This window comes from Sturnus vulgaris, chromosome 1 (assembly GCF_052056855.1).
Source record: "Sturnus vulgaris isolate bStuVul1 chromosome 1, bStuVul1.hap1, whole genome shotgun sequence".
In the NCBI taxonomy this organism is placed as follows: domain Eukaryota; kingdom Metazoa; phylum Chordata; class Aves; order Passeriformes; family Sturnidae; genus Sturnus; species Sturnus vulgaris.
Window position 1 is genome coordinate 43,076,121 of NC_142243.1, and position 20,600 is coordinate 43,096,720.

A 20,600-nucleotide genomic window follows, 5' to 3' on the forward strand; every position below is an offset into this window, starting at 1 on the left:
TCTAAAGCGTGTTTTATATTCACTTCAGGCAGTGCAATTTGACCAAAATAGTCTTGCCATTTACATGGTTTCAAAGTCTATGTATTTATCTTGGAAGAGTAATGATTCTGAAGAATGGCTTATATCTTCAGAATCATCCTGGACATTAATGGTCCTCAAATGCTTTTGTTTTGAACTGTATTATCTCATGCTTTTTGTCTGTGGGAGAGAAGTTAAGCAAGAATTAGTTAATGCAATGTGGAAAGATGCAAAAATTATTTAAAACAAAAGAATCCCTTTCCCTGCAAAACAACAATAGAAAACTCAAAGCCAGGATAAAATAGGGTGCTTTACATGTGCCATGTGTTCAATGATATAGTGTTTGAAATATAGTAACTGATTTTAAAAGATTAGGTATGCCTAAAAAAAAAAAAAAATCATTGCCTTTGTGATCATGTAAAAAAAAAGGCAGAAGCACTACAGTGCTTGGAACATTTCTAGTTTACATCTGACATTCCTGTGAATTCTGAAAACAATCTAGATACTTTTCAGATTTGAGGGTAATATGCTTGTTCCCATTGAAAGTAAACAAGGTCTAGTGAACTAGTCTGCTGACTAGTAAAGATACTATTTCTGGCTTGAGAGAACTTGGTATTGGTGGTGCTAAAGTGCTTCATCATAAAAATGGATTTTAAATTGCTATATACAGCAAAGTTGTTTTATCTAACGCAAAAACATTCAGTATTATCAAAGAATGGTAATGTTCTCTCGGTTTGAAAGAAAAATTTCTCAATTTTATTATCATAATGCTTTTTGTCATGCTGGAAGGTCTTACTTTTGAATACTGCTTGACTAAAAAATTTTTTTCCTGTGTTTGAGACATACTTAAATTTCTTCTCTGAGTAAAAATGCTGGATGAGACATTAGGAAAAAATGTAAATAGCAAAACTGATTTATGAGCCTGTTTGTTATCTGACATGACTTTAACCTTTTCCTTGTGTAACAATTTACTAAGTTAGAAGATAATTTCTTCATTGTTATGCCACAAAACCCCATATATCAAGTACTGACAGATCTCTCAAGGATTCCTGGGCAAGTTCTCCCATTGTATTTTTTTTACCTTTTTGAGAATATGGGGAAAACTTCTTTTGTACACAAGGATGTGTGTGTTTAGATTAACAAACAACACTTGGTCAAGGATATAAAAAGGAGGGGAAAAAGATTAAATCTAGGCCGGGAGGTTTTAGCGATTTCTACTCTCGAGTAACAGCTCAGGCAGGCTCTCAACAAAGAAAATTTTGTTCATGTTTTGCCTGTTCACAGTGCTGTTGTTTTGTTTGTAGTTCAGATTCATGTGACTGTTGAGGGAGTCTGTTTGGATGAAATATTTGAAATGTTGTGATCCTTCAGTGTTTTCACTTTTATAAACATGTTTCTTTTGTAGACATTAATTGCATTAATTTACCAGAACTGCCTATTTTTAGAGGTGAGCACCTGTCTCTGCACCCTAGGAGTCATCTTGTCCCTTTTGGAGCCAGAAGGGTGTGGAGATGGTAAACTGGTTTACATTGCTGTTTGGAGGCTGTGAAGCTGACAGTATGCTGGGGCACACTCCATTCTAAGGCATTCTTTGTTTGCAGCAAATCTCGCCCTTATGCACCAGCTTTGCTCAGTCCTGTATATTCACATCCTTTTGCCTTTCTCTGTATGCTTCTCTCATTTGTCCTGAAGAACTGTCCTTACCCACACTTAGCACAGAAAAGGAGCAATAACTCACACTTCGTCTGCAAACAGAAGGAAAGGCACTCTACAATACTTTCATTTCCAGCGTCTTCTTAACTCAGAAAAGAAAGAGAGTTACATTTCAGTCTGGTCATAAGGCAAATCACTAAGAACAAATGGTCCCCAGATTCATTAAATAAATACCTGCTTTTCATCAGTCTCCCAGGACTGGTTCAAAACTCAAAGTCTGTGGGATACATACTTCTGTAACATCATTATTCTGGTTCACAGCAAGTCCAAGTCACTGCTGCTCGAAGTTATTCCTGTGGTGAGGTAATGCCTCTTCACAGGTTTCTTTCATTCCCAGAATGTTTTGAAGCTGAGATACTGTTCTTTTTGGTATCGTGTTATCTCTTTCAATTATTAGTAGCAGACATTCTAAAGTCACAGGTAGAGGTGGTTTCTTCGTTCAGTCCCTGTACTGTTCACAGTCTCAAGACAGCATGGGTCAGTTCTGCTGAGATTCATGTGTGAGCTGTCTCAGTTTTCCACCTGTCTCCGATTGTATGCATGTTGCACTAGGACCTGTTCAGATTTAGTTACTAAGGTCCAGGATCTTGTGTGACATCTCAGTGTTACCAATTTGAGATTCTTATATTTCAGAGCCATGTTCAAAATTTCTACTTAATTCATTTTAAATTGAAAGTGTCCTTCTCAGCTGGGATCATTTCTGCCATGGAACGAGTCAGCTGCAGGTTTTTATGGCTGATTATTCCTATGTGATAATGTTTCATAGCAACAAAGTGATGCTGAGCCCTTGCTGCAAGTTGGTCTTGCTCCAAATGGTCTTAAAATTCTAATTTAATCTGTAAATAGAGCTCCTTTTTTTTGCCTTTTTTTTTTTTTTTCTCTCAGCCTTGCTATTTGTAGGGAGATGAGAAGTTGTGCTTGCTACCTGTTGTCAAAGCTCTTACACCACTGAGATTAAACTGTTGATTTTCTGTTCTGACTGTAGTTCCAAAGGCCAAACTACCAGGCCTCAGGAAAAAAACTCTTAAATTAGTAGGTAAGTAAAGGTATTTGTTGATGTATTATCATATTTGCTGCTATTCTTTTCTCCCTATACATCAGAGTTCAATTGACATCCTCTTCTGTTTTAAATGTGAATTTTTTGAGATGTCACAAATGCCCAATGAATTTGCCAAGCTGTAAGCATTGGGTTATGCTGATATTTTTTGGAGGACAGTACTGTACTGATGGAGCTATGTGTATCCCAATGTATGGGATTACTGCTTTGTAATCTTCGTGCTGGAAATTCACATTCTAACATTCTCAGCTGAGAGAAGGACTTCATAGAATCACTGAGTGCTGCCATTGTGTAGGGCATAGCTTCTTCTTCCTCTCTTGTGAAGAATACATCTTTTGCATTCCTTAAAGACATAAACAGTTCTGGAAGTGTTTCTTAGGCTGCTTTTACATGAGTGCATGAAGTTAGGAGGTGTGTTACTCCTGCAAAACTCAATTACTTGCATAGGACACAAAGAGGTCAGCATTAACTGTAGCATTTTGTCTCAAAAGTGAATTTGGCTCACAGTTAATGATTTTCTTTTTGTCAGCTTGAACAAACCAATTATGTTCCAAGAAGCAGAAGCAGGTCAGTAGCTAAGGCTAAACTCTGGGCTATACTCTGCTGTAGGGATCTGCCATGGCCATAAAAGCTCATGTGAGAACTGCATGGCTAGCTTCCAGCAGCTTTGATGAAGAACTCTCTTTTATAGCTAGGGCAGGTAATGGTGTTCCAAAACAGAGAAAATGGCTTGCAATTTTGTGAATACCCATCCAGAGAAAAGACAGATAAATAGGGCTTGAGGAGGATGTATAGGTCTTTATGTTTTTTTAAGATACAGTTTTAATGAAAGCTTTTTAGGAGTTGGCAGCATATCCAAACACCTGCTGCAATGTTTAATTAAAATACTCCAGCTGAATGGAAAGCTTTCCTCCTGACCTTTATAGAAAAGCAAAGGATTATTTGACTTTGCATAGTTTTGACAAAAAAAACCCCTTAGTTTTTACAGGAACAAAGGCAGGTGATGAGTTCCCAATATGAAAAATCGTCAGTTGTGACTTTTTCCTCCACAATTGTTTCAGATTAGCTAGTTTTATTGGACCTGTTTCAATTAATACGTTTTGATTAAAGTTGCACAGGACGACAATCTGCAGCTTTGAGTGTGATATATTGCAATAGTTTGTTTATTCTCTGATGAGTCATGCCTGTGACATTTTGTTTATTATTTAACATTACATGATTCACCTTTTGGTCCGGATTAAAAAACATGCCTTGTTCTACAGAATTTACTTACAACTTCAAACAGAAGTAGAGCAAAGCAAATCACTTTGGAACAGGGTGAATGCAATACAGTAGGAAGAAAGCTGTGCATTACACTAAAATCTTGACTCATTCAGTGAAGATGCATTGGCAGTGTGGTGAAACACTGTTTTGTTTTAAACGTGTTTATTCAGTTATGGTTCTTTATTTATCTTGGTGTTGTGAGGCAAAGAGATTTTTCATTAGGATGAATGTTCTTGTGATTCAGCTTTGAAAACATCCTAAGACTGTTGCATGTAAAGCTGGGGAGTTGTGAGAGAAATAAGCAATTAGCTGTAAATACAGTGCAATTCCTCTAGTTGGAGAACTTGTTATTCACAGTCAAAGTTAAAAGATAAAGTGTATATCATCTTGAAGAGTGACTGGCTGAGACTTCGCTTTTAAAACTAAACGCCAGTTACCTTTTTTGTCTTTTGCTGTCAAGGTGACAGAACATCAATTTAAATGTTTAAAATGGTTTGAATTCTGATGTAGATGCAACCTCTTCCATCATAAACTGGAAGAAGAAAAGTCAGATAAATCTAATTGTCTTTCAGTCTCCAGAGCCACCCCACAGTTTTGGGGTGCTGTAAGGCTTGTTGAAGTGTAGTAGATTTGCTTTCATATGTGTACGTTTTGGTATCTTTGCTGAATCTGTACACAGCTCAGTTGGAAGTTTTATATTTGTTCACTTTGGCTTGGAATGGGACAAATGAATGGAATGGGACAAATGAATTTTGGTTGAGGCAGAAACAAAAAGTTCCTAAAATCTGTGATGTTTGCAGTAGGTGACAAATTCTATTTATCACTGAACTACTGGTAGTTTTAAAACCTGGCAAAAACATTGCTTCATATCTCCTTACTAAACACAGGTCATCTAGTCAGGTAACCAAGGAGGAATTTCTGAGCCCTGGTGAACAGAATTCCTTAAAATGCATAAGCACAGTGACTCATGCCGTAATTTCCTTGTATCTTTTTTCACAGAGAAAAATGTATGACTTATATGTGGAAAGAAATACAAGTTTTGCAGATTAGTAGAAAATGGCAATTTTACTCCTTCTTTGATGTGGAACATTAGGGCATTTCAACGATAAACTATACCTCTCAGTATGGAAGCCAATATGTAATGTTAGCAATCAGCTAAGAGGCACCTTCATATGGTTTGTATTAATCATACTGTCAATTCTAATTCCATAGGCATCCTTCTTTCCACTTTTCACTTAGAATTTATTTCAGAGCATGATCAAAGCTGTGCTGTTCATTACATTCAGCATTAGTTAATTTGGCTTTTGGCAACTCTCATCTCAGTTTCTATTAAACGCTGGCCATAAATTGAGATAAGCATTGTGCCAAAACATTTCAGGATTACCTAATGGTAGCATAGAGATGAGTGTATTATCATGCTAGTTTGAAGACTGTTGGGTTACTACAAAATTAACCATTAGCAGATACTTACAACCTCCAAGACAAATTTACACCTACAGTGATTTTTTTTCACATCTTCAGAATTGACTACAGGATTAAACAAATTTGAGAAAAATCTTCTTCCTGTAACATGTCTAAAACAGTCATTTGTGGATGCTGTAGTTTTATAGAGGCTTTTATACAGACAGTTTTGCAAGTGTGCTGTATCATAAAATATTTTGGGTCACAGAATATGCTGTGTTTATACAACAAGATTATTAGGGCAACTGTTTTTCCCAAGCTTCAGTCAATTAGGAGTCTGTGTAGAAGACTGATATCAGAAGATCTTTTATTCAGATTTTTTTTTATTTCAGCAAGTGTTTCTAGAACATGCTGAATTCTTAAATTGTAGTGATAGATACAAAAATGGCAATTTCCCTGGAGAGGGGGAAATGCTTCTTGGGTGTGTAAGTAAAACACCCTCTCTACTAGCACTTGGCCCTCTTTATTTCATACTTCAGTCTTGAAGAAGTAATCTGAAGGTAGGCTCAAAACTCCAGTGTAAGAAAATCTATAAAAAGCCTTGAACAGATATGTAAATGGTGAGAAGTAATGAACTAGTGGCTTTTTTTCAGTGCCTGGTAAGTTGGTGACAAAATTTCTATAGATTTTGGGCTGCCTCACATCTTAATTGTTATTATTGGAGAAAATTACAGAGAACAGTTGGGCTTCTAAATCTTTTCAAAAAGTCTAATAAAACCAGATAATGCTTCAGTTCATTACTGGCTGAATATGGTATGTAGCAGCTGTGGTTTAAACACTAGTAAAAATAAGTTATAAATAATTAGAAAATTTGTTTTTAAAAAGAGTATTAAATTACTAGAAAGCATAATGATGCCATGAGACAGAAAAATGGTCACAATTATGTAACTGACCAGATTACTTGTGCTTTTGAGTTTATTAGTATGTCTTTTGATGGAATATTTATTTATTTATTTAATGGACTTCTCCTGATTTAATAAATATTTGTTTATTTGTGTGACATATGTTTAAATTAGTATCTCATTTAAATACTTTATAGGGCTTTTCAAGAGCAGGACTAAGTTTCAGAAATAGGACTGGCTTCCTATGCTTGCTTTCCAACCAGTCTTGTAGAGATCATTTTGGAAACAGAAGGAGAATACAAAAATATGTAAGGGCAGAAGAGACCAGCTTCCTCACTAGGAGATTATGTTTGCAGTATTTATTTTTTGCTTTGCTTAACTCATTGCTTCTGCAGTTGCTTCCTGGGAAGATGAGCACAGAATCTGTTTCTTCAGAGGTTATCTTTTCTTTTTTTGTTTACTTTTAAAAACCCTTTCTTGTTGTCTTACATGTTAGTCTCTTGCTCAGGAGTGCTGGTCTGGAAATATCTTTTTTTTATTATTATTTTTATTTTGATAGTATATGACACAATTGTAGTATTCAGGATAAATTTACTTCTTCCAAGAGAAACCAATTCAATAGTCTAGAGGCATAAGACAAAGACTTATCTGGAAAGAGGTGAGTTTCAGTGCTTCCAGACACCAGAGCTGCTAACATGAACATGGATTCTCATGACGCAGCTTAATACTTAGAGTTGAAATATAGCTCAGAACTGTATATTAAAGCTTGGTATCTTTTTCAGCATAGATTTCTACTTGTGACATTTTACAGTGGATTGGTAGTAAAAATGCAGTCCAAGATTCCTACACTAGCTAAAACAGTTTCAGAAGTGTAAATGCAAGGAGATGCCATGCAAGCTGACATTCTTCCTTTCAAACTCATGAATTTAGTACATGTCACATTCAGCCACCTCTAGGAAAAAAAGAAAGCATTGTAATTCAGACATTCAGTTTTAAGATCCAGATTCAGCAAATAACTAGGGCATTTTCAGGCTTCCATGTTTTTCTGAACCTAAATATATTCACAGATATGCTTAAAACTAAACATAAGCTTAAGTACTCCATTGAGTGGGTCTAGGTTTCAAATGTGCTGGTGTGGTCAGCAGAAGATGGGTAATGTGTTCCTGCCCTTCTGACAGTCTGTGAAACGTTCTGGCAGAAATGGAGCTGCCAGGCTTCCTTGGGCAGCCTTTGTGTGTGTGTGCTCAGGATCTGAGAGGAGGAAGCGGATGTTCTGTTACAGATGATAAATGGACTGGATAATGCCGTCTGCTCACACTCCCCAACACGTTTTGTAATAAGCTTCTGCTCACTTGCATCTACCTCAGCCACCTTTTAATGGGATAGGCTGAAACTCTCCCTGCTGGACAGGTTTTTTGAAGTTTGGACTTTTGAGGTTTTCTATTTAAAATAAATGCCTTCCACCTTTTGTGAAAGTTGAAGATCTATAGATAAAGAAATAAATATAGGCTATTTATAAATATATAAAAATTAGATTATTGTTATGTTGAGGCATTGTATCTGTGCTCTGAGGTAGCAGTGCGCAGGCTGACAAGTTTCACTGTGATCTAAAGAATGTGCTTTAGGATGCTTGTGTTAGAAAACTGTCCCAGCTTGGTAAGGATATATGCTTCTGAAATATCTCTGGTTTGTGTGCTTTGTAGTGTCCTCAAGGAGCACATCAGGTGTAAGTGCATGAACTTTTCACTTGCACTGAGCATGCTCCAGTTGACACATTTCTCTGTGCTGGAGTGGCAAGAGGCATTGGATCTGAGGCAGGAAGGCTGCACTTCAGTCCTAGTGTTTCTGTGGAGTTTCAGCAGGGAGAAGGCTAAAATGAGGGAGAAAGGCTATACTGCTTTGGGAATAAATAAGCAGGGTAGATGGAGCTTTACAGACTGTGGCAGGTGTTAGGATTGTGAGTGTATGCATGTGAATGTTTGTGGAAGAGAAGATCAATGGGAGAGGTGAAAAACCCTGAAATAGACTCAATATGTAATAACTTTTTTGTCATTTCCACATCACCATCCCTCAGAATTTGAAGTTTTGAAAGAAAAATTCCATAAAAATATATGGGATATGTGATTTTTAAAAGCAGCATTAATCAGAACAGCAGAGGAAAGGCCTTCTTTGACGTCCCTCAGCTGTGATAATTCTGTCCCATTAGCAAGACTCTCTATTGAAGCCAGTTCAGTCTACAGGAGGGAAGGAAGGTTTAGTTATGCTTTCTTCTTATGTATATTCCAGAAATGTTTGCTCATAAATCTGTTAATGTCTATTAAGGACAGTTTAGTTTAATTGAACTTCCTGAGCTTTATGAAAATTTTTCTTTGCCTGTATTGCTCCCTTGACAGAATTATTTTTCACTTTCCTCCTGCCTTTTTTTCTCCTCTGAGAAAGATGGAAGACCCAGAAAACTAAAATCAGTTGCCACTAAAAGATAGTGTTTGATGTAGTGGGTTTTTTTGTTTTGATTTTTTTGGTGGTTTGTTTTGTTTTGTTTTTCTGTTCTTAGTGTTTGAACTTAGCTTGTTTTAATGTCAGAATACTGTGATCTGGAGTCCTAGCAAGGAAGCTGATGATCTCCCTGCCTTCTCTGACAGCAACACGATTCTGCAGTGATGCTTTCCTTTGACAAAGGCCAGCAGGGGACACAGGTTCCAAGTGAGGTGCCCTTCTCAGGTGTTGGCTTTTGTGAGGATTCCTCACTTGTACAGATTTAGTAACCAGAGACCACCTTGCTTCAGAGAACGGACTGGTTCTAGGCTGGACTAGGTCCAGATTTCTGATTTTAATTGAAAGTTTCTATAAATAGTAGATTATAAAACAGCTTTTGATGCAAAATTTTCTTAATGTCTCCCCAAGCTGATGTTTGGTATGCACTTTATCAACTAACCAGCAACACAACTACTGCTGTGTTCTGTTTTTCCTTTTTTTATTTTCGTCAGTTGAGTAGATTTTGTCAGGAATTGCTGTGGTAAAATCACTATAGAAATCAAATTAACTGTTCATAATTTCAGGAATTTAACCCTAATTTGCAATTTCTGTTTTAGAAGAGGTGAAGTTGGGGACTCACTGCTGCAAAACACAGCTGCTACTTCTGCTCTTGTCGGTGGCTTTGCAGAACAGCATAGTTCTTCTGGCTCGCCAGGCACCTGGCACAGGACCACAAGAGTTTGATGGCACTACATTTATCAGGGGGAAGAGATTCAGTCTGCTTGTGTGCTCACTTGGTACACTGCAAAATAAGAGAGGACTTTACTGTTGGCAATGGAGAGCTTAGAGCTTGTGGGAATGTTACTCGGGTTTTGCTCACAGTGGAATAGTCCTCTTGTAATCATGAAGGGAAACAACACTGCTTTTTAATAGTTGCAGCTAGAAATGATGGTTGGGTTTGTAAACTGATTTCAACAAAAGAAACCAAATCAACCAACCAACCAATAAAAAAACCCCCAAACCAAAAAAACAACAAAAAACCCAAACCAAACAAAAACAGAAAACCAAACCAAAAAAATCAACCAAAAACCAGCTCTGAGGAGAAATTTTTAATATTGAACAAATATATTTACACTAGTGTAGCAAATTTGGATAAACTTTAGTCTTTTTGTTTTATAACATATTCATACTAGCGTTAATGTAATGAAAGCAAATATTGTTGTCTTCTATTGATTTGTACTATACTCATAAGGGTATTATACTATAGTATACTATACTATACTTCTAAGAGATTTATACTATACTCCATTTCTTTTTTGAAATTTCTTTCTTTTAGAAAATCCACATGGCAATGTGACTGATATAATGAACTTAACTACTTGACTCCCTACTTTTTCCTTCAATTTCTTTTGGATAACTGCTTACATTTCCTTTGTCAAGTTACAATTTCAAAATGAAATATAAACTATTAATAAAATAGATCCATTTATTTTCAAGAGGTTTCATGGATCACATGACCCAGATCATAATTTCTGCCTTGACAGTTTTATTAATACTGTTCCAAATTTGCAAACAAGAACAGCTGGAAAAGTTATCCAAGGGAGGCTGTTTATCTGATGTCTTTTTTCAGGTTCATGGGAGTTGTGAGGTGGGCTTGTACTCAATTTGCAGTCTGTTCAGTGTTTTCTGAAGTCACAGGTCTTGCACACAGGGACGTCCCCCACAGTCTGAACCCTTTATGACTGGTAGAGCTTTGTTTTCATGGAAGGGAAAAGAACATTAAAAAGCCATACAGAGGAGTAAAGCAAAGGTCTACGTAACTCTGTAATTTTTTTAATTTTTTTTTTAACTATGGCCCTTAATGGATGCCTAGAAAAGGCATGACACTGGGGCAGGCAAAAATAGTGACTTCCCACATCTGTAGTCAACAACTTTTGATACCTCTCTGGCTTGAAGACTGAGTCAGAGGTTCTACCTTTGTGTTTAAGACTGTATCCTTGTGTTTGTTGGCTGAGTTGTGCTAGGATGAAAACTGATTTCTGACAAGCAGCTTGTTAGTTAATACTGTAATAAAACTCATCACATTGTGAAGCAATTAAAACATGTTGCCCTTCTAAATTGGTTTGAAAAGATACAATGTTTCCCAGGATAAACTGAAGTATTTTTGTTAGGTTTTGTTCTGGTTTCCCTAGATGTGTCTTCTATTCCTTCCTCACCTGTATCAAAAATGGAAGAAACTTAGTCAGTCTCTATCCTCCATAATATTATTTACATTTTCTTGAAACTATCTGTTGTATTTTCTTAAAAGCTGCTTGGATTTGGAACTGCTTTGAAGTCCCTGTGTAAAGTTACTTGCTTGGCTTATGTTTTTAAAACTCCTCAAGAGGCAGTGCTTGAATAATTGTAGTTGCAAACTTTGATTTTCAGTCCTTAATATGATTTTAAACATACAGGGTTTTTTTGTTGAACAGTGTGAGATGAATCCCAGTGCAAAGTACTTTAGGCGTCTAGAAGTGACATTGTGTGATGCTAAGTCTCTTTTTAACTGTCTATTGTAACTTTTCAAATAAATGCCCTTCTCCAAATGCCTCAGTTTTTGTTAATTCAGTCTTAAGCATAAGATTTTAGCCCAGTTCTGTTATTTAGTTTTGCGGAATTCCCAATATGATCTCCTTATTTTTACGTTTACATACCAAAATTCTATCTGTGGATAAGTTACTCCCCTTTAGCCTGTTATTACTTATGACTCTGTTCTGCATAGGAATATTGTTTGTCTTGTTCAATTATTGTCTTCAACATTTTACCTTTTTCCATTTAAGAGATTCCTCCAAAGCTGACTCTGTCTGATACATGTTTTATTGCTCTGTGTTTCTAGCATAAACCAACATTATTTGCTATAATTTTGTTTTTGGAAGGAAAGTTTCTTGGTAGCAGACAGTATTAACTAGAGGGGGAAAAGAAAATCTAAATGAGTGAGAGAATGTTGTACTGTTGACAGATTTTTTTTAATAATGTGGTATTAACCATTGCATTACACAGCAATCAATGCCAATTGATTTACTAACCTTTTAGTCTTTGTATTTCCATTTTATCAATTTTCAGCCTTCCTTTCACCTCTTTAAAGAAAGTTTTATTCCTTGTAATGTTTGTTTCCTAGACCTACTATGTTTCTGCAATACATTTTAAGAAATACTCTAACGTATGGCTCTTTGTCATTATTCTCATTACCATAATCTGAATTTTTACTTTAACTGTTATGTATTAGCTTGTTTAGAGTTTTACCACTGCTCCTGTGAAGTAGTGTTTTTGTTAGCTTCTTGCTTGTGTAATACCAGAATCTGATGGATTTTTTGGCCTATTATGTTGTTATTCATGTGCCTAAGACCATCAAGATCATACAGTTCAGCAAAATGGTATTTCAGAGAGGAGCACTGCTCTGCTTCATTTTATATTAAAAAAAACAGGAGAATTTTGGAAGTAGCTTGGATATGCTATCTAAATTTAAGCACCTGCATGAGTATCATCATGTCAGTGTAAGCACATGCTTGAAATTAGGCACATATATTTGAGTGTTGACTTATCTTGGTAAGGGTTTTCTCAGCTAGGAGCAAGTTCTTGCTTACAAATAGGCAGGATACTGTCAGCTCGGGACTTGATAGAAGAAGATTTATTATTTAGACTGTAGTTGACATAAATGAAGAAATAAAAGTACTGACTTGACAGTTTGGCATGTGTTTTTTGTGAGATGGTGCATATTTAAGTGAAATTTAAAGACTGCTCAGTGACTAGGTTCAACAGAACTTCATGACTGTTTTGTCTTAAATAAGATTATAAAGTTTTGCAATAAATTATGACTAATTTGATATCTTATACATGGAACGTTTCTCCATTTCCTGAAAAGTTTCTGTTCATGAGTGTGCCACTTCTTTAAGGATTATATTTTACTTAGTTTTGTTCTCTTCTGATGCTCTCAGGAATGTTTTTGCATTTTGGTAACTTCTCTAATTCTTCTAATTTCTTCTCAGAAATTGTGTGTTTGTTCATATCTTTTACAATAGCTTGTTTCATCTGTATCATAACATACATATACGTGTGCATGCACATATGTATGTTGTTATAATTTCATCTGATACGTATTTGTGTGTATATATATTTACATACATGTGAAAAATTCACTCTGAAACTGTATATACTGGGTGCAGTATATAATATATTCAATTTCTATACACCAGTAATTCATTTTCAAAGGCATTATTTTATCTGGAATCACAAATACAAAATTCAGTTAAGAATGTTATAGTATACAGTTAAAACAGGATTACTATGAAAATAAGGCAGACTATCTGTGTTTAGATTCAAATTAGGAATGACTGCAAACAGAAAAAATGTGGAGTAGCTGAGACCTAATGTGGTTATTGTAAGCTGTGTTGTACGTGTCACAAGAAATCATTGTTTATACCTCGATTACTAAAATTTAGAAATACTGTGCTGTTTTCTCCATGCTTCAGACTCTATAAAACAACATTTTTCTTTTTTCCTTTTTTTCGCAGCACTTGCTACTAGCAATAAAGTTTATCATGGCGTTTGTAATTCCTGATAAACCAAGAGATATCCAGATGAAACTTGCCAAATTGGAATTTGAATCTTTAGAGGCTCTCAAACAACAGGTAAGAGCATTTCAGATGCAGCTTTATTTTCTCTTAATCCATCATTGCTTAAGAAGTGGAGTGGAGAGTTTTAACCTATTTGTCTGTCCTGTCAACCCACCAATGTATGCAAATCCACACCAGGAAAATGATCTGCCCTTTCAGAAAGCTTGAAATTCCTGGTGTGACTGGTAATGTAGCACCTTATAATCTCTGCTGTACTTGTGTGTGCACACTTACTTTCTTTATATTGTCACTTTTAAAGGACATTGGGCTGTATGAAACCTCATTTCATCCCCTGGGGGTGTTTGTTATTACAATACCAGAATTGCTTTCATTTCAGAAATACCATCACAAGTAAAGAGTTGACTTGGCTCTAGTATTAATCAGAAATTGTAAACAGTCTGAACATGTTTGAAATAATTGTGTTGAGAAGTATATACATATGAGGAAATAGTAATGTTGCCTTATTTTACTGTCCATACAGTATTCTCATTTTATTGTGTAAAAAGGTATATTCTACAATATACTTAATAAACATTCCAAAACAATTTAGGAAAATAAGGAACTAGAGTGTTTTACTGAAAATTTCTCTTTTAACCAATGATTCTGTAGAGTCAGTGATAGAGATCACAAGAGATGAAGTATTGCATGGGATTAGCTTCAGTAGGATACAGAGATTCTGCAGAGCTGGTTTTGCAGTGGTGGCATTCTTTAGGAGTTTCTGACTGTACAATGCTAGATGAGATTTCTAAGCTGTTTTACATACCAGAAAACAGTTAGAATAAAAACGTAGGCATTGAGCTGCAGAGACTGGTTTCCCTATTTGTTGTTATTTCAGATATTTTCACACTGCAGAGCATGGGTTTACACGAACATGTTCTTTGTGTGCTCAACATGTACATATGTAAGCTCCTCTATACTATCTATTAAGTGTGTAAAATGGAAGGTTATTTTTTAAAGCATCTACTGTAGCTGCTTGTGACCAAAATGATCTCTTGATTCTGAACAAACTGAGTCTGTAAACAATACACTCCCTTTACAGTTTTGTGTGATACTAGAACATCACAATTGAGGTTGGTGCTGTCTTTCTTAATCAGCCATAGCAGACAAAATCCAAATTACAGTCATATCTAATGCCTGATAGTTTTGTTTTTCCTCTCTCTAGTAGGCCGACTTGAAGTTACCAGGTGCTGGCCAGAGATCTCATGGGGTTTTTAGATAATATTAAAAGGAACAGGACTGCCTTTCTATTGCAGATGTTCTTTCTCTATTTGCATTTTGTAGACAGGCAAAACCAGGTCACCCACTGGAATGCTAAGGTCAAGTGAATATAGTCACCTTTGATCACAGTGTTCCAGCTGGAATATATAGAGTCTCTTCCAGTATGAGTGTGTATGTCAGCAGTTAGATCTTCATCTCCTGTCCTAGCATGTGTGCATTCTTACAGTAATATATGCCTGATTCCCAGTTTTTCAGGGTTGCTTCATTAATTCAGTAGCAAAAAGTTAGCCTGAATTTCAGCAAAAACCAGAAGCCTGGCCTAGTTCTCACCTATACTTTCAGACTTCCTAAAGGATCTAGGAAGAGTATTGGCTGAGTTTCAAGTGCCTTGATAAGTAGTTTAAATGCAAGTATATTCCATCACCTTTTTAGATTTCCTCTGATTGATACTGTGCCATGTATGCCACAGACATGTAGATATTTGGGCTTTTTTCCTTGTTCTTTAGTGTTTTTCTGAGTGAAAAATATCTGCATCTAAAAGTAGTACATTGGCACTGCAAAAAGATACCAAAACATTTATTTCAGAAGCACATTTTCTATTTCTTCCTCTTGTTACTGAGAGTCAGCATGGTAATTTATGCTGTATATCTTACTTTCAAGCAAAAAAATAACAAAATCCCCCAAAACATGTATTTAAAACAACAGGCATAAATATCTCGGGTAAGTATGTTGTGGGATCAAATGTTGTGGAGAAACTGGTTTGTATACTTTTGTGCAAGTATGCATCACATTCTTTTCTTGATGCTATCCAGACATGCATTCCATTGTGCTTTACCATATAGTCTTTTAGACTACTGCTGTCTTGGGATGTAGCTATTAGAAGGGTATTAACAATGCCACACTGTAAACCTCTGTGATGGCAAAACAGATTATTAGGCTCTGTATACAGTGCATGGAGAGAAGATCTCCTAGTACAGCTGCTTTGAACAGTTGTATTGATTATGCTTGGGATCCTTTTTTAATTTTAGGCAATGGGAGTACCTTTACATTTTCATTAATGCTAAGCTAATTGCTTTTTAACATGGTGCAGTGGGACTGTAACTGTTCTGTGTTCAAATCAATTTGAAGACTTGAGTGTCTATTAGAAAGGGATTTTAGGGAATAGAGTGTCTCAGCTCTCTAATAGACATGAATAGTCATCATTAGAGCTTGTTAAAAAAAACCCTTCTATAGAGTGAAAAATGTCATTAAAAAAAAGGAAGTAATTTTATATTGGAATGTCAGTCTTGTTTTGAAGTTCTCAAACTTTAGGAAACTCCTGAAATGTTTCTTTGAAACATTTCTTTACATAGTTTGTGTTAAGACTGTTGAAAAGGGGTAGGCTGTTGAATGGGTTAAATAATGTGATTTATTTTGAAAAATACTTTGTTATGATATAGTCTTAGTATCTTAACAAGGTTTTTTATTGTAACTCAAGACAAAGTATGTTAATCTTTCTGAATCCAAATTGGGGGATGTGCTACACCTGTAGATTTTGCTTCGAATTTTCCTAGTATCCTTCAATGTAAAGAATGATAGAGGAGGCTGGTTAGAGTATTTTGAGGGGGATCTGGGGCAGAGAATAAATTAACATGAACTTGATTGTAGAGGACTAAAGAGATTATGGATCAAGATTCTTGGAAGAAGAGCAGGAGTCACTCCTTTCACACTCCCTAAAGTGTTGTTAGGTCCTTTGTTGCCTGGAAGGAAGCCTGGATAATGGGCAACTAGAAATGGGTATTGTGTGCTTCCAGGATGATGGGCCCTTTTCTGGTGAGCATCAGGATCCTTCCTGGGGAAGGAGCCACTTGGTAAAGTGGAGTGAGGTGCCTGAGACTCTCCTTGCATCTTTGCAGTGCTCTGCTCTGTTGCATGTACTTGCTACAAGTGCAGAAGCATGCCGTGCTCTTTGGTCTAGTTCCTATTTTAGGGAAGACTAAGTATAGATGTGCCAGTGAGTTAATTCTCCAGTGGGTCAGGAGCTACCACTGCATACGTTGTACATGGAAATAATGATGTAAAACTTCTGTGAGGTCACTGTCTAGCATTTTCAGGGCAGTGACAGTAAAAGTTTCACTAATAAATACTTCAGCTTTTGGATAGATCAAAGCTTAATGAATAGACAAAAAGCCCTCATGGTTGGAGTTGGGTCAGCCATATATCCTTATAAAAGGTCTAAGGTCCAGAAACACAAGACAAACACAGATGAAACAGCATAATTTTCATTTTATGGACTAGATTACAGTCATGTTTTCAGGTATTAGGATATCTCCCTAGTATTACCTTCTTCCAGCTGAGGCAAACATCAATTAAATATCTTTTTTTCTGCACTAACTAGACCCAGGCAAAAGATAGCCAAACTGGGGAAAAATAGTTATTAATGCAATTATTTTCTGATCATGAAGCACAGATAGTGTCAACTCCAAGATGATGTATAACTAGTAGATATTTTTCAAGGAAGGATAGAGTGTTAAATGATGAGTAATGGCCTTTCTTTTCACAAAGTGCAGCTAGTTACTTTTACAGCATCAGTACTGAAGACGCAAGCTTGTTGATACGAAAATGCTTGTTGTTTTTTATGGTACTTTTGCATTAAAACGTGTGAATTGCATAAATTGAGTAAAGATGTTTTTCCTTAATGGCATCTCCTGCACCAGTCTCTGAGCAAGATAAACGTAGCCCTGATGGCAACAATAGAAAAATATATTTTTGTGCAAGAATTGGCTTTTTCAGAGTAATCATAGAAGACAAAAACTGTCCTTAAGCTGGAGCAGAAATGTAGATATGGAGGATTCTTTGCTCTGTGCATCCCTTCCCATTTTCATCCCCATTCCTTACTTCCAAGGCGACCTAATCTATAAATATCCTATCATCCCTGTGCTCTCAATTCCTTCCTTAGTGTTCTAGCCATCAGTAGGCACTATCTTTTAACAGGAATGCCTTTTCCTTCTGATATGTGAAGCCTTTCAGTGCTTCCTCTGAAAGAAGTGAGTCCATCTGTTAGGTATCTGGTGTCCATCTGTAAATATTCCACCAGGAAGCGACTCCAGACAGATAACAGGCTCATGAGTAAAGGGCCCAGTCAGCTGATTGACAGCTGTCACCCTTCCTCAACTGGCAGTAATGAAAAGGGTCAGGCTTAGTGAACACCAGCCATGCAAAGATGCCTCCTTTATCCTCCCTGGTGTATTTCTGTTCAGAGAGTGATAAAGCAATGCAGTTAAGACCTTTTGCTCTTTCATACAGTATCTCCCTTGGCAGCTGTACCATCCATATGCAGTTGCTTAATGGCAGTGGTATAGTCTGGATATCCATAAACAATTGCTTCAGTTGCTTTAGAGTGAAGTCCAGGTGTTTGTAAGTCAGTACTGTTCCTTCCTAATGATTTCCAGCAGAATAACAAGTTTTTTTAAGCAACAGCAGATGCTACATTTACTAGGATTTCTCCATCAATGTCAACCGTTTCCTGAAAATGGGTCTTGTGTCTCAGCTCCCTCTCAAGGAAATGCAGGAAATTAGAAATGCTGTGACTGATCTCTGCATCATCATCACTGACCAGAGGCTTCTTCAAAACACAACAGTGTGTTAACAAGCTTCTTTTTGAAAAGGATAGTGAGGTAATGACAGAAAGAGACAGGTGTCAGTTCACCTAGGTGCAGTCATATGGAAAGTTTAAACCCTTCCTCCCTCCTTCTGCAGGTGTTTTAGTATGTGAAAGTTGCTGTTCTCTCAGTGAAAACCTTCTGATTCAAGTAATTTCAGTGCCCTATTATTGCAATTCACTACACTGCAGCAGCTTTAATAATGGCAACGCTTTCTGATTTCTGACTGCAATTGCTGAACCTTGCCTTATCCTCTGGGAATAGTACCCACTAGCACTAATCACATCCCTTCCAGGAGGAATACACTGTTAGAGTGTGTAGCTTCTCTGAGAACAGGTTTTTTTAGCTCAGATCAAAACAGTATTGCTAACTTAAGGGTCTTCTGTACTGTGTGACATGTGCATTCTCCTTGCACCTCTTAAACCTGTTTTTGTTGCAGAGATCTTCTGTGTACTACCATATCCTGTGTCTCAAAATATGACTGTGGATGTGATGGGTCAAGAGCTGCTTGACTTATCAGTGAGCCTAAGAAATGACCCTTCTCTTTTCATGGGGGAAGGAAGAGAACAGGATCTGTTTTTAACTATCTAACATTGGAAGAGCATAAGTTACTAGTTCTTAAATCTTGTTTATTTATCGTGCAAAATGGGAACTGAAGACAGTTTTTTGTGAGTCTGAAGCAAACTCGATGGATTTCTGCCTTACTTTATGCTATAATTACCAGAATTTAGAGGGACCTCTAGTTTCAGGCCTGCCCTCAAAACACCACTGAAGCTTGTTCCATGCTTGCTGGCAATGCTGAACAAGCAGAAGGCTGCAGTCAGACAGGAGAAATGGCAAGTAGCTGACATGAAAAGGTTTCATTCAAATAATCTAAGATTTGTGAAACAGCCTGTAGGAAAGGCTGATGAAACTTGACCTCAGACATTGAATTTAAGTTAAAACAGAATGTGAGCAAATAAACTATTGTTTTATGTTTTGACACCACCCTCCCCCCTAGAAAATCCTTAAAAATAGCATTATTTCTAAAGAAAAAAAAAATTTAACAAAGCCTCATTTTTTCTGAAGTAATATGCAGCTGCACTTTTTTTCATAGGCTCTACGGTTTTGTGTAATGAGCTATAACTCACAGCTGACGTTAAAACAGAATCACTGCTAATCATTGTTGGTTGCTGTAGGTTTTTTTAAGAGGCCAAACCTGTTACTTCAACTTCACAAATGCAATTTTTTTCATGGTGAATAAGCAGAACACTTTCAGACATGTCAATATAACATTTGCATATGTTTGGTAGCAGCAGGATATAATGCAAGTAAGATTCATTATATTTTCATGACAGTTTTTTAAGCATAGAAAGACTTGCACCCAGTCATAGAACAGACTGTGCTCAAACGTAGTTTTGACAGGGTATTTTAAACATGAATTCCTTTAATCCTGGAGCTTGCTTGAAAGTATGTTAATGAAAATCTCTTTCAAAAGAAAAATCTTATCAAAACAAAAATAAATTGAGGTCTTTTAAGCAAAGTAAAATCGAGTTTGAGAAGGAGATTTGTGTCTCCCCATTTGCTGCTTTTCAGCTGAAGGTGAGATGGTAACAAGTCTGTCTGGTTGGGAATAAGTTAAACATTAAACTATGGGACCCTTGAGAGCTAACAGTATAAATATAAACTTTTAAATAGGTGTAATGAGATGGTAGATGATAGTTTTGCATGCTCTTAATAGGAACAGAAACAAATAATGCACCAACTTTCCAGCAGGTGTAACTTTCTTTTTCAACAACCCATTTGTTCTCTGTGGCCGTTGCTAGGTGTAAAATTGCGCATCATGTTATGTTTCCATAACAGCTGAGTCTCTCTGGAAAGATAATCCATGTTACCTGTTTTCAAATCCTTACCTGAAGCCTGGTGGTGGAATGAATATCAATCAGTTCAGTATTCTCTTTTTGCCTGATGTTCCAGGTCACTGACAAGATGTGATGTCAACAAGGAAACATGGAGTAACGGGGTAGGATAAAAAGTAGGTTAAAATTGTTCCTACTGTACTATTGGTGCAGCTACATGAGGCTTTCATAGTTTCAGAACCCAGAAGGGATCCCAATTATGTGTGCACTAGTTTGAATGCAAGGCAAGAGGCTATTCCACTTCCCATACAAATGAGGGTAAAGTGCACCATGAGATTTGATCTCAAGAACTCTAGTAACAGCTTTCTACAGGGCATTCATGTGTCTGTGGTTGCAGACCTCTAAATGTGTTGCACCTGTTA

The 20,600-nt window shown here is 36.6% G+C and overlaps 1 protein-coding gene across 2 annotated transcripts in view; it reads left to right on the top strand.

Moving 5' to 3' along the window:
• The window catches only part of ANO10 (anoctamin 10), a 122,480-nt gene that overhangs the window by 67,791 nt on the left and 34,089 nt on the right, over positions 1-20,600 (top strand). For both annotated transcript variants that reach the window (XM_014884056.2, XM_088164648.1), the window contains exon 12: positions 13,380-13,496. In XM_014884056.2, the coding sequence (XP_014739542.1) occupies positions 13,380-13,496 (117 nt within the window). The remainder of the gene's footprint in view (positions 1-13,379; positions 13,497-20,600) is intronic.